The sequence below is a fragment of the Protomyctophum parallelum genome, assembly GCF_964188405.1.
Source record: "Protomyctophum parallelum genome assembly, chromosome: 15".
Classification (NCBI taxonomy): Eukaryota; Metazoa; Chordata; class Actinopteri; order Myctophiformes; family Myctophidae; genus Protomyctophum; species Protomyctophum parallelum.
The window spans coordinates 27,842,633-27,858,010 of record NC_139710.1 but is presented as its reverse complement, the minus strand read 5'-3'; the positions used below and the strand labels follow the sequence as shown (position 1 = coordinate 27,858,010).

Sequence of the window (15,378 nt, the reverse complement as noted above, 5' to 3'; positions counted from 1 at the left end):
AAAAAAGAACTCCGGTTCGCACAGGCTTTATGAACTAGTTCGGAGAGTCAGTATTTCTGGAAATACAAGTGTTCTGAGGAAAAGATCTGAGACTGCCCAGATTCCTAAGTCATGGGTTATAATCAATGTCAATGTCCTAGAATTATTTTTGACTGAGACTACCAAATTTTCGTTTTTTGAAAGCAGCATATTTCGTCATATGAAAGCAGGGAATCATAGCTTCAAATTGACGTATTGGTTGTTCAGCTTGACCCACCAGTTTTGGAGATATGGCTTATAGAGTAATGTCTCGCCGAAAACAGCGAGTTGAGAAAACAGCCTTGAAAGGTTCACTTCTGTGGTCTCTAACATTACACCTAGCTACATGTTTAAGCATTTAATTCATATTTACATGTCAATTTTAGCTCTGACACTTATTTCAGACATGATCTAGTATGTGAAGAGTCTGCCTGGGCTATTAACTCATTAAAAAAAAAAAAGAAAAAAAAGTTTTTCTCCTCTGGTGAAAAGCTGGAATTTGCGCGATGGCAGTCTCTCAGTCAAATCTGGTCACATTTGATTACTGTAAGATACAGCACCACATGAAATAAATACTGTAAATGTTCCCCCCACAGTAGGGATGCTAGTGTTCAAGTGGTGAGAGAGGCAGCATCATACTCACTATTTTGGCTGCTTTGCCACACTTGCGCAGCGACTGAACAGCGAATGAATGAGGCACATTTTCCATGGAGATGGAGTTGACCAGAACAACACGATCCTTCTCACTGAAAGACAATAAACAGTACACAGCAACCATTACAATACAGTACACACTACACAGTGACAATTACTAATGACTGGGTAAGGACTACAAACCCCACCAAGACTAAATACAGTAACACAGCAAAGCATTACTAATCACAGCCAAGATTACGAATCATTGTCAAGTCAGAAATGTGTGCAGTACTTTTTTCAACTGTTATGTATGATGATTTCTTTTTTTTGCATAAAAGTGTAGATTTGTACGTCTTTAAATGTTCTGATGAATTGAAAATGGAGTACTCTGATGTAAACAAGTCTTAGTGCTTTTCCTGGTTATATCCTCGTAACAATCTTTGTATTGGCCTGAACTGTATCCACTCTACTAACTGTCAATCAAACGTTCAATCAATCAATCAATGGAATTGTATTCAGAAGACTATGACTAAAACTACATCAAGATCTGCTGTAAAATATAATATTTTTGTAAAATAATGCAGTGGGTTTCAACTGCGTTTTTTGCGGTTTCAGGTGGTCCTGGATAATAAATCTCTTGGGTGTATCATGAAACCAAATGGACCCTTATGGGTCCATTTTAAACTATTGTTAAACATTTAGGGAATGTAGATTGTTTTTATTTCATTTTTTTCATCATGGAATTGTGGACAGAATGGTATCCAACGACAACAAAATGTTCAAAGAGGCTAAATGTCATCAAAACGGTGGTCCGTGGCTTAAATTCCCAATAAATAATGGGCCTTGATACAAAATAAGGGGTTGAAAACCACAGATTCAATGCCCGGGGCCAAACGGCGGCGGATGGTTCCGGTAACTCACAACAGCAGTCCATCGGCGGGTCCGCCTTGCAGCACGTCCGACACGATGATGGACGTCTCGCCGTTGTCCACGTTGGGGTTGTCCCGCCCTCCCGAGACGGCGATGCCGAAGCCCATCTTTGAGTCCTACAGAGGGACAACATTATAGACCTTTATTGATGCCATACTGGGTCCTACAGAAGGACACCATAGACCATTTTACGTCATAGTGTCGGAGCAAATCGCCTTAGTCTATTTACGTCCTACACAAACATTAAATTCCCATTGAAGACAAATGGAGACTTTTACGTCATATTGTGTGAGCAAATAAGACATAGGGGCGGGCTATATCTTCCACCACCCCCTTACCCCTTATGCCTAAGCTTGTAGTTCTGCTATTTTAGAAAAATCGTGAAAATGTGGCGCACATTTGGAATATATATTCTTTCAGAGCGAACATTTTCAACTCACATGTTTGCTTCCGAGGGGGGTCCCTGGAACAACATATTATCAGATGGGGGTCGGCGGCCAATTACATATATATTTTTGGGGGTCCTTGACATTAAATAGTTTGAGAACCACCGACATAGAAACATAAGGTTTTTCAGAAAACTGTCATGATTTAGAAGACATTTTGTAGAATTGGTCTCAGTCTAAACGGGTTAAGGGGCACTAGCCCCTTCTATAAACAGCTTTTGTCCCCACACGTCTTGCCATTGACCACGGTAAGAGAATTCCGGTCAAAAAATGTCTGCTGAATTTTTTGTCCCTGCCCGTCTCAAGTTTTGCCATTGACGATGAACGGATAAATGACGTCAGAAATAGAGGGTATGCGCATGCATAAAGTGAGTGGCAAAGTGAGTATTAACGTCAATTAAGACTTCGAGACAGACTTTTCTGTTTGGATGTATGGGCTGTCAACTTGTCAAGGCCAGAAGGTCTTTTTGCCACTCAGTAGATGTTCCCGCATATCTTCCAGTTATGATGATGTTGTCACGCGCATACCTACCCTCTATACAAAAAGCAAGGTAAACAGTCACGTAAGTGAAGTACAGAGAGAACAATGCAGTGAATCATAGAAACCAGGATGCCAGGTAAACAATGAACCTAGCATCTGTCTAACTCTAAACAATATGCTGTCTAAATAACATTGTGTACATTTGTGGTAAAATAAATAAAATAAAAACCATTTGCAGAGAAAAAGACAGAGACCAACCAGATGCTCACAGGAGATTACAAACATCTTGAAAAGTATACGGTGTGTAGGAGAGAGGAAAGTATGGAGAGGAAGTGAAATTCAGTCCTTGTGGTGATGAGGTGCTCAAAGTTTAAAACTAGTTTATAATGAAGAGGAGTCCCATCGGGACAGGCTTCAAGCACACTCTTGAGCAAGGATAGAATGAAAAACCTTTATTAATAATAACATTATTTATATTATTAATAATGAAGGTTTTTTTTTTAATCTATCCTTGCTCTATCCAGACTTCCAAGCACAGAGTCTGCTTGAAGCCTGTCCTGACGGGACCGCTCTTCAAACTTTGAATGTCTTTTTATTTTCCCAACATGGGCACGCCCGAGGTGTGAGTGACAGCCTCGTAAATAAGCAAGTTGGGGTCCAGCTAGAGTTCCGCTGCTTCGGGAGGATCAAAGCCAGCAGATACACCAGACAGTAGACAGGCCATGCCCGCCTCTGGCAGCTTTCTGTAAACGCTCTATACCAGTGGTAGGCAGCAGGTGGCCCGGGGGCTAGAATATTCTGGCCTGACAAATAATTTCCAATAGCTGACTGACAGTCCAGGTAGTAAGAATGTGGACAGCAATAGCGTTGAATTGATGAAACCGGGTAGGACGAACAAATAGTTATTTTATGTTTTCACTGTCAACCTTCCTCTTGAGACTGTTGGATGAAAAATCTCTCTCAAACTGTGTTTTAGATGCCTTATGATACATTGTTTCTCTCCATTCTAAGATAAAATGATCTTTTAAAACTTTTTGATGGATTAAATATCCTCTAAGTGCCACATTCAAGGAGGAGGCCTGCAGCCAGTGCACACACATGTATTATTTATAACAATATTATCATATTATTATTGTATATAAGGTTCCTCCAGGTCCTAAATTAGAAATGGATTCATTATGTTCTGGCCCACCATCTACCGTCTTTGAAAGAGTTCTATATATTCTAGGTAAGAAATAGCCCATGCAGTTGTTCAAACTTGAAATTATAGTTGTTGAAACTTTTTAAACAATACAGTTTTAAACTTGCCAGTTGAGTAGATGTGCAATTAATCAAGATTCAGAACTTCTATACAAATTGTCCAGTGTCTGTCCATCTCAAATAGTGGGGCGTGTGTGTATTAGAGTTCTCATCGGGCCCGAAAATTAAGGCCCGGCCCTAACTGGACCCTAACTGATCAGGCCCTAGGCCCGGCCCGGCCCAACTAATTAGCATAGATTTTAGGCCCGACCCGGCCCTAAAATGTCGGGTCGGGTTTGTGCAGAATTTGAGAACTCTACACAGAGTAAAAGTGAAACGCCAGTCGGCACCATCTTCATAATAGGTAAATACACAAACAGACAGAACAGAACTATTATTTTTATTATTCTAAACACATTCAATATATATATATATATTTTCATGGAGCCCCAGGCCCGTCCCGGCCCTACTGATTAGCATACATTTTAGGCCCGGCCCGGCCCTAAAATGTCGGGTTGGGTCGGGCCTGGTCGGGTTCGGCCAGAGTTTGAGAACTCTAGTGTGTATGCCTAACCCAGGCTTACGTCAGAGCACGGCATGCTTCTTGTCGACTGTGGAGTGGACTCACCCACTGTAGCAAAGATTCTTAATTTAGGAAGATACACCAACATGGTGCAGTACACAAATCCTACAAGTAGTCTCCTAAATTAGAGTGTGTTGGGACAGAGAATTTTCTCTTGATTTGTATGAACATTTGGGGAATATGGTGTAGCTTGTGACGATCGGTTCCATATGTAGTTCCGTGACCATGGAGCTAAAGAATGATTCAGAAGCCGTGTTCACGATCACTCTTCAACTCCAATCTGCCTCCGGTCTCCTAAAAAGTACAGTAAAGCGGAGATGGCATGTCTTGCTATTTCCGTCTTGGACTGTAGTGACAGTGTGGTCTGTCTAGTGTGACAGTATGCCGTGTCTAGTGTGACAGTGGTCTCACCCTCTGCAGTGTGACAGTGTACTGTTCCCACACCGTTTCTTCCATTCCTGAGCTCTGAAACGACACACAACACCACCAGCTTAGTCAACATGATCATTGTTATGATTTAGGCTCGACTCAGGTGGCGAAACACTCAATCTGCGTAAGCGTATTATTGATATCCATGATATGATGACCGTCCACTCCTGTATCAGAGAGACCAAATGTATGTGCGCAATGATATGAGATGCATGCATGCTCTGTTCCAGTTCATTCCGTTCTTCTTATCCTCGTTTCCATATCTGCCAGGCACGTCATATAATCCGCTGTTCACACTCGTGCGTGTCAAATAAACTAGAATATAATGTGCAATGCGGCCTGCTGTAGACATAATTTATGTTCTCCGCACATGCTGATCCTCACCCACCACCCCTTTGGTTTAGACGGGAGGCTCACGAGGGACCACTCAGGTGGACAACCAAAATCACAACAATCATCTGCTTTTAAAAGTTTCAAGGTACATTAAAGGAGAATTCCATGCTAGAAGGCTTTCTTACCTTTCTTTGTAGTCGTTACGTCCCCAACAAAGAGGTGTTGTGCTAATTCGCTTATTTCCATCGAAATAAGTAGTAAAGTATGCCGCTTGGGATATTATTTACATTATGAAGAGAGGATATATACAAAAAATATATAATTATGAGCGATGGAATTCCCATTCAATTCAATGCAATTCATTTAGGGATTATGGTAGGGGAAATAGCCAATAAGGAGTTTTTGCACAAAATAACACCTGGACCTCTTTGGTGGGGACGTAACAACTACAAAGAAAGGTAAGAATGCCTTTTAGTATGGAATTCTCCTTTAAAAGGGGGTGGAAGCAATAATATGTCTGTTGAAATACGTGTTAAATAGCCTATATTCTCATGGTAATCATTGCTGGAGTGTTTTTTCAGTAAGAGGGGTCTTACCCAACTCTCTTAACAGAAAATAGTGAAATTGGAAGTTAGTAGACAATGTGGAAACTACAACAATGAAGCACATACACACACTCACAGGTATGCATATTATTATGTAGACACGCGCGTGCACATGAATACACACAGGTATGCATATTATGTAGACACACACACACAGGTATGCATACTATGTAGACATAGGCACGTGCACACACAGGTATGCATACTATGTAGACATAGACACACACGTATGCATACTACTACACTACAGTATGTACACACACACACACACACACACACACACACACACACACACACACACACACACACACACACACACACACTGCAGTTCCAAGAAGAGATGTACGCGTGCGCATGTGTGTGTGTCGTTCCATTTACAAAAAAATAAAAGATACAAGCTACAAGTAGTAAATCTGCAATTTTTGGCTAATGTGAATCCCCCCCAGATTGTGGATGTCGGGGTGCAAGTAGTTAACAAAAGTGTCATGTTAAGAGTTTTGAGCATATTTTACAATCGTTTAATCGCAATTATTTCGCCCACAGTAATGACATGACATTTTCATACAGTCCATTCCCTAAGGGGAGGAAAACTGGAGCCAGAAGAGGTTGAATGGAAGGCATTGAGGTCAATGAGACCGGCCAGACCAGCTTAACGATAAACAATATGTCGCTGCTGTAGGGGCAGAAACCTCTTTTCAATTTTATCTTATGCTTCATATACAGTATTATAACTTTATGTGTTTCGTAAATGAACGCCCTGCTTGATCATTCATACCAGAAAAGTAGCTGAGCTTGTAGATTGACTATTTTCATTTTCTGCGAACGTGACAGTCGCCAAGTGTGTCTGTGAGTAATAATAAACATAGAATCAATGAAAAGGTATTTAACAAGCACGGCAGCTCGTGACCAAATAATAACTACATCGGATCCATTAGACATTCTTAATTCAACAGCGGCGATATATGAGAATGTGCATGTGAACACAACCCCCCCCCCCCCCCCCCCCCCCCGTCTACATAATATGCATACCTGAGTGTGTGAGCCTCACACACACACACACACACACACACACACACACGAGGAGTGACCCAAAAACAGCCTCTCCTTGGCACCGCTACAGTGCTGCCTCTCCAGAGTCACACGCTGGCTGTTTTTCAACCATGTTAGAACAGGCGTATGTTTGTCATGTCACGTGTCTGTCAAGCTGCATGCTTCCACTGTGAGATTGAACCACATCAATTTACAATTTAGGCATTTAGCAGACACGCTTAAATTTAATCCAGGGCAATTTACATTACATTTAATCCAGGGCGATTTACATTAAGCACGATCAAAACATGGCGATACATCATAATACATAAAGACTAGTAATCATGAATCATACGTACGCTACGGACATTACAGTGGAACATATCTGTATAATGAAACAAAATATACGATAAAATGCTACATAATGTTACATAAGTCAAGCCCTTTGCATTCGCCTGGAAGGTCGTTGGGGGCTAGGGCGAGTGCTACAGGCCAAGATGGAGTCTGAAGGGGTGGGTTTTCCGACTACGGAAGAAGATTGGGAGTGAGTCTGCAGTTCTGATTGGAATGGGAAGTACAGTCCATAGTTTTGGAGCATTTCCGTACATGTAGTACACGCCTAGAAAACCCCCAAAAAATCCTATTATACGACACTGAAATCCTCCCCATAGACGATGACGGAGGGGCTCCGTCTCTACCGAAGTAACTTGAGCCCACGGGAGACACAACCGAGTTGCCGTGTCGAGCGCTGCGAAGTTCGGTAGAGGCAACTCAGCCCCGTCCGAGTTGTAACCCGATATGGGCAGAATAGTAAATAATGTCAAACCCGATTCGAACTCACCGGTGAAATAGCATAGCCTCCGTCGAGGTCAAAACAGTAGTCGTGTAATACTGTATGTACGGATTTGGGGCTTTTCTAGGCGTGTATACGGAATTGCAATTCCGTGCTATTTCGCCCAATTTCTGTGAGATGGCGGTGGGATAAAAGGAGAATTGGCCTTGGCTCGAATTTTTTATTTTTTTATTTTATTGGGTGAACTATTCCTACCCATTTAGACCTGCTACACGTTGTTATACAGTACCTTTCAATCCGGATGCTACTGTGTCTGTTTGGTTTTAGTTAAACAAACCAACACAAACATTAAATGCCATTAACAATGAAGAGAGTTTAATGTTTGTCTTGTCCGTGTTAGTTTTACATCACCAACATAATCATTTAATTTTAAATGTTTGAATAAGGCTTGAGGTTTTCAGAAGCCTTGGGTTTTAGAAGGCGTTCCTTTTAGAATGGGCCTCAGGTCTAAATGGGTTAAGCCCTATTTTACACTTACGCTCTCTCTCTCTCTCTCTCTCTATTCACTCACCGACACTCAGCTCTCCCTGTCGAGCCACAGCGGCCATGTGTGACACGCAGAGTGTTTCAAGTGGCGTGTGACGTGAACGCTATGTGACACACAGCTCCGCAATAAAACATCAGCTGATTCCTCTATACGGCACACACTGCTTCACTTACACTAAAATCCTCTAGTGGCCGCCTCTGGTATCGCGGGCATGCACACGGCTGACTTAACCATACAGTCATTATGTCATCTACTCTGCAAAGCTCACACGCACACACCTATACTGGCGAGGAGTCGGACATTAACATTTTAGGATGACGATCTTATGAATGGTATTATAAAAATAAAAATAAATATTTTTATCCCACAATTTTGTAACCCATTTTTCACCCCGTGTCAATCATCTAATGTGATCCTGGGCTCTACACACCCTCCACCAACCTAGTCCCCATATATGGGGGACATGGGGAGAGCAACGGACTTGAACTCATGCTTCCTTCATGCCTGATTGTCCAAGTTGCTCCTTTACACCTGACAGGGGGGAGTTTCCCTGGTTGGACGTAGCGCGTGGAAGGAACACGTTATTCCAACCAGTTCCTTTCCCCTCCATCAGGCGCCCCGGCTGGCCAGGGGGGGGCAGTTTAGTGACCAGGATTACTGCATGTTTTTTGTGAGGGTACCTACCCTAGGGTACCTACCCTAGGGGACACGGAGAACTCCACACAGAAAGGCCCTTTCGCCAACCCCGCCTTTGGGTATGGGCACTGATGACGCGGAGGAGGAAACACGCCGCCAGCACCCACAGCGTCCCGAGTGGGAATCGAACCCAGGACCTTCTAGCTGTGAGGCGACAGCACTACCAACTGTGCCACCGTGCCCATGAATGAATGGTATTCTTAAACCATTTTTAACTGTAAGACTAGAGCTGAAAAATAGCAGATCTACAAGCTTGTAGACCGGCTATTTTTGGGCGAATGACTGACTGGCACGCAACTAGTTAGGTATATAATCATGTTGTAGTAGTTGTACTCTAATTCTAAACCCTGAAGCTGACTTCTAAATGTCTTATCCTAATCGGAATCCTTTTCTAATTGTAAACGTCTCTCTAAAAATATTTTTTCAACCATAAAATAAAATAAAATCTGGTGAGGACCTAGCAAAATGGTTCTCACAACATCTCTCTGCAATTCTACTATACTTGATTACTTGTGAGGACATCTGGCCCTCACTAGGCACGCACGCACAAATTACCCTACAGTAGTACAGTCAGATGTGGCTCATATTGGCACAGGGCACACAGTGGGTCATCAATTCTGCCAAGGGCAGGCATGCGCGCACACACACACACACACACACACACACACACACACACACACACACACACACACACACACACACACACACACACACACACACACACACACACACATGCTACTAACATAATGCACAGTGGCTGGCACAGGACAAACTGTAGTACAGAGTACAGACAAGTACAGGACAAACTGTAGTACAGAGTACAGACAAGTACAGAGTACAGACTTCTGATAAATAATGCAATATCAGCCAAAGAGAGTTACACCACCAAACACTAATCTACTACTACCTTGTGGGAGCAAACATGGAAAACGGCCTTGCAACATGGTTTACGATAGTAGAATAGAATGAATCGCCAACATTCACCAGCTCAGCCCTCTTCATATAAATACATTACACAAACAGAATTGTTATTTTTATTATAATAAAACTATTATTATTATTATTTTTAATCACGGAAAATCACAGAGCCTGAGACTCAGGTCAACATGGTTTACGATAGACAAATAAATACATGTCCTCATAACCAAAGCATGACCTTGCTAAAAACCCACGATTAGAAGTGATATATCTTTTGGTAAAAAAAAAAAAAAAAGTTTTGATAAAAAGATAAAGCTCTTATTTCCGATAGTAATTCAGTACTTTTGTCTGCTCATTTTATTGGATTATCACTTCCAAATATGTTTTTTAGTTTGTTTGTTTTTTGTATACTGTATAAGTTATCTTTCCTGATTGGATCAATTGGCGTTAAGAGTTCTCAATCTCTGCCCGAACCCGACCCTACCCGACCCGGCCCGACATTTTCGGGTAGGGTAGGGCCCAAAATGCACGATAATTAGTCGGGCCGGGCCGAGTCTCGGGCTCTGTGATTTACCGTGATTAAAAAAATAAAAATAATAATAGTTTTATTATAATAAAAATAACAATTCTGTTGTTTGTGTAATGTATTTATATGAAGAGGGCTGAGCTGGTGAATGTTGGCGATTCACTTTTACAGTTTAGGCTATAGAGCACCGAAGTCCTGAAGTAACTCGCTCATCCCTTCGACTCCCCTGGTTCGCAGAAGTAATTTCTCTATGGAGAATAACATGGGGTGATCTTAATATCGTCTACTATAAGTGTTGTGGTCCAAAAATAAACAAGCTGTCTCTGCGTTATTGTCAGGGAGGTGTCTCTGTATCATTTGCAGTCAGTCAGTCACTCATATATGATACAGTCTGCTTCTAGCTAAAATGTAACTAATTCAGTAGCAGTAACATTAGCGTTTTCTCTCAGTCAGTTGATTCTTCATATCCATAGGAGTGAAGCGGCCGGGATGACATGTTTATTTCTCAAACACAGTTCTTATATGAGGCGATCTAAAATCCCCCTATGGGGATTACAATGCAAATAAAAAGTACATGAACCTGTGAATTTGCGCCCTCTACAGATATCGACGTCAGACTTCGGTGCTCTATACTATTATGTGACTGGACTGCTGGAGGAGGCGATGATCAGCAGCGCACCAGAGAAGTACGTACTATGACAGAATAGAACGTTGGTTGTTGAACTTGCTACCACTGTCTGGCCTCTGGTTTGCGAGCCAAATGAGCTGCTTACAGTGCTTAGTGCTCAGCACCAAGTATATAAAAAGTTAACTTACCATTATGCTTAAATGTTTTATAAGACCATCGATGCATCAGCAATAGGGGCTTAACGAGACACGTTATGCTGTCTCATTGAACCCAGCTGGGTGAATAACCTAAATGACCTAATCAACGTCACCACGGTAATGTTAATGTTCACTGCATACACGTTGCAAGGTTACATGATGACCAAGCACTGTTACAGTCCACTGTAGGCTACAGCTATATGGTTTCCAAATCGTAGCGCTATACAGCACCTCGTGTGCCCAAAAGAACAGATCTGCAAGCTGTCGACGCGCCATCGAGCGGCATGTTGATTGCATGTCTGTTCTTTTGGTTAGGCAACGCACATTACGCTGGTATGTGGGTTTGAGAGACACCGATTAATGCAAACTGTATAGCCGGGCAGGGCTTGACGCTTAGCATTTTTCCAAGTAGCACGTGTGCGACTATAAGTTGAAAAATCTAGTAGCACACAAATTATTTTAGGAGCACGATGAAAAGTTATCAAATAATGTGTTTTTGAGGGGCGCTAGCCCCTCCTATGTATACATAGCTTTAGTCCCCACACATCTCATGATTTGCCATTGACAATGAAAGGGGAATTCAGGTCAAATGTCCACTAAATCTTGTCCCCACACGTCTCAATATTTGCCATTGGCAATGAACGGAGAAATTTGGTCAAAATTCCACTAAATATGTGGATTAAACATCAAAACATTAGATGCCATTGAAAGGAAAATGTACGTCATATTGCAAACGAGCAAATCAGCTATTAAACAAATCACAGCTAGGTATTCTGATGTACGATGATGTATGATGATAAGAGTGTCCCTCACTTCACCCAGGTGTGATTTTTCTTTAATAAAGTGATATGAGGCAATATGGCAAAATATTATATCACTATATATTTTCAGCAATTATCAAAATATTGATATTCATCAGGATATCATTTTTATGTTTATTTTTATATAATCTATATAACCAATTTGTTTTTATGCTGATAGACTATTTGTTTTTTATGCAGATAGATATATTAATTAAATGTAATTAAATTATTATCTATATAGCTTTGACTGCTTCAGACAGAACATCTGACACACAGCTACAGTAGACTATTAATTTACTAAACTGGTAATTTACTCGGCTGCCTACCGACTACCGTTGCTCGTTAACCAGGTCACACAATGGATGGACCACTGATATTTATCCAGCCAGGTCGGTGATTACTATTATCATTCATGCTGTGCAACACATGCTTTTGTAAATGACGCTAAGGATTGTTTTGATCGATAATAATCCGTCATGTGCGTGATCACCGGTGATCACGTGATTTGTTTTCAGCCGATGCCATTGGTTGAACCAATGGCATCAGCTGAAAACAAATCACGTGATCCACTGAGTGGAGCTGCATTCAATGGCAGCATTATATTAAGCAACACAACATTATGGGCGCATTCGGAAATAATGCAATGAGCGCACTGCAATGCAAACTAATAGGTGAGTGTGCTCCGGTGTGGTATTTTCGAACGTGCCCATAGTATTTGCACGGTCAAATGTTGTAGTCGCACACGTGCTACAAGTTTCATTTCACAACTCGCACAATGCTATTTTTAGTCGCATATGCGAGTACCTAGTCGCACTGTCGAGCCCTGTAGCCGGGTAGATTATAGCCAAGTTGTCAGTTGTCATAATATTGTAATTGTCACGGTGAATGATGCAAAAGTTGCACTTTGTTAACGGGGACAGTTGCACATATTAACTGCGTCACTTCAGAGGATCGCTGCACTTGATTCAGAAGAGGTTTACTCACCCCTGGAAATTGCTGGAAACCATTAGAATGTTGGAAATGGAACATTATCAGCCAATTAACGTGAGTTACATAAATCCTTTATTTCGGCGAATATTAGTCCGTTCCCCGACACACTCGTCTCAATAACATTTGATCCACGGCGCCAGGGCCATAGGCTAAAGTGGCATTTTTATTTTTATTCACTTTTCGGGCCAAACATCATGGTAATTCTTAGGGTCGGGCCGGGTAGGGTAGGGCCTTAATTTTCAGGCCCGATGAGAACTCTAATTGGCATCCTGGGCTGAAAATGTATTTTCTAAAGAGGAGAGACAGAGAGAGTTACTGAACTATCTGCAGTTATGACTTACCATCAGAATATAGAGCTATTTAACACGTATTTTACCATTATAATATATCACCTATACATCCCCTTTAACTCATGAGAGGTCAGCGGGTTTGGCAGCAAGCAGTTAGTATAGTTACCGATTGTAATACTATACTTGTGACGCTTGCTGCGGCTCGTTGTGAGCTTGTAGATCGGCTACTTTTTCGCCGCACAACTAAATGTAAATATATATATATAGGGAAAACTCTTACCCTGACCTAACCTCTGAATGTCAAATAGCCCCAACAACCAACCAATTTCACTTGTGATGAGTTGAGGACCAGGAAAATCACATCCATTTCTCAAATTATACTACACACACACACACACACACACACACACACACACACACACACACACGTCCCACCAGCGTGAGCATGGAAGAGCTTCGAGCAGACGAGTCGAGGTCCACCACCAGACGTCCATGCAGATACTCTGCATCTAGTCCTCCTCCTCCTCCTCCATCTCCATCCTCAAACGTGTCCACAGCAGTGGCGCCCGTGCCATCGGCCCGCCAGTACCCTCCGACGCCGCACCACCCGGGGTAGCGTGCGGCGCCCGCACCACAGCAGTAGTGGCTCTGCAGCCACCCCGGACGCATCGCGACTTTCCGCCCGAGCGCCGCATCGACGCGCTTGTGGCGCTTCCTCATCTATAATAATAATAATAATAATAACCGACCGGCCAAAGAAAGAACGGCTCTACAAGCCAATTGACATCTAATTCAGCTCAAGTCTCTGTACACACTTGGACATTAGGAAAATAGGTGATCTACAAGTTCACAGCACGCCGCGTTGCGTTGTGAGCTTGTAGATCAGCTATTTTCACAATATCTTGAAGAAATGTAAAAAAAATTGGAATCCCTCGTGCGATAGAGTGTAACAACAACAACAAAGACAAGCTAACTTCTGCAACATGTAGGCTGTGTGCCCACCAAAGCCATCTTTTTTTCTCCACAGCTGAAAACCCAACGGGACCGCCCAAAAACAAAACGCCTCCAAACAACGCTCGTCGCGGCGGCGAACGGACGAAAACGCTGCAGACGAGGCTCAGAGGACAGAGCGGACGCTCATAGCGTCGCCATGTCCATCTGCCAGGGGAGAATCTGCCAGGGGAGAAAAAAAAAAAAGAGTCTCGTCGCTTCTTCCGAGGACATGGGCGGCCGGCCGGCTCCCTCAGGGCCCCATGTCCTCCTCTGTGCGCCGCATGCCTTTGCGCCGCGCGCTGCATGCCGTTCGTCCGGCGACAGAAGCTATATAGCCGGACTCTCCCACCTTGCTATATAGCAGTCCGTTCCGTCTCGCCTGGACTCGAGACCGGCTGACCTCCGATCTGGAGGATTTAGAGCCATGGTGCGTGTGTAAACCGGCGCGGCGGATTAGCATGCTAACCCCCAACGGGGGGGGGAAGACGACGACGACGAGGGAGAAGGGAGCGGGATGAACTAAAAATAACTCACTCACAGCTCCGACGACACCTCCTCGTCCTCCTCCTCCACGGAGAGCCCTGATATAGCGCATGGCGCTACGCCACCTCCTCCGCAGGTTAAAGGACATGACCCCCTTAACACCCCCCCCCCCCCACACACACACACACCAAAGCCCCCCCCCCCCCACCCCCCCCCCCAGGACCCGCAGGTTCAGAGAGAGGGCGAGGAAAATGAGAGAAGTCTGCCCCTACACCACCACCTCCGCATTCTGCTCATCCTCTCGTCTGTCCGTCTGGTTTGTCAGTCTGCACGCGTTCCTGCTCTTTCTCCTCTCTGTCGCTCTCACACTCACTCACACACACACACACACACACACACACACACACACACACACACACACACACACACACACACACACACACACACACACACACACACACACACACACACACACACACACACACACACACACACACACACACACACACACACACACACACACACACACACACACACACACACACACACACAACAGAGAGCTCGCTAGTTGGCTTCGTCAACTGTTATGCAATCCTCTCATCCATTGAGTGATGCTGTCCTACATTAATGCGTGTGTGTGTGTGTGTGTGTGTGTGTGTGTGTGTGTGTGTGTGTGCACGCGCACGAGCCACAAACCCATTCAACTCGTCATCGACGACCCAAAGTAGGGGGCATTATCGACGTGCCGCCGACACCGGGCAGACCACTACGGCAGCCTACGGCGG

General features: G+C 43.4%; 1 protein-coding gene across 1 annotated transcript in view; it reads right to left on the bottom strand.

Moving 5' to 3' along the window:
* Positions 1–15,378, bottom strand: part of LOC310871780 (tight junction protein 2-like) — a 69,592-nt gene that overhangs the window by 28,646 nt on the left and 25,568 nt on the right. The window contains exons 2-4 of the mRNA XM_083783416.1: positions 4,745–4,798; positions 1,576–1,700; positions 662–764 (exon numbers count right to left, since the gene is read on the bottom strand). Coding sequence (XP_083639542.1) covers positions 662–764; positions 1,576–1,700; positions 4,745–4,798 — 282 coding nt within the window. The remainder of the gene's footprint in view (positions 1–661; positions 765–1,575; positions 1,701–4,744; positions 4,799–15,378) is intronic.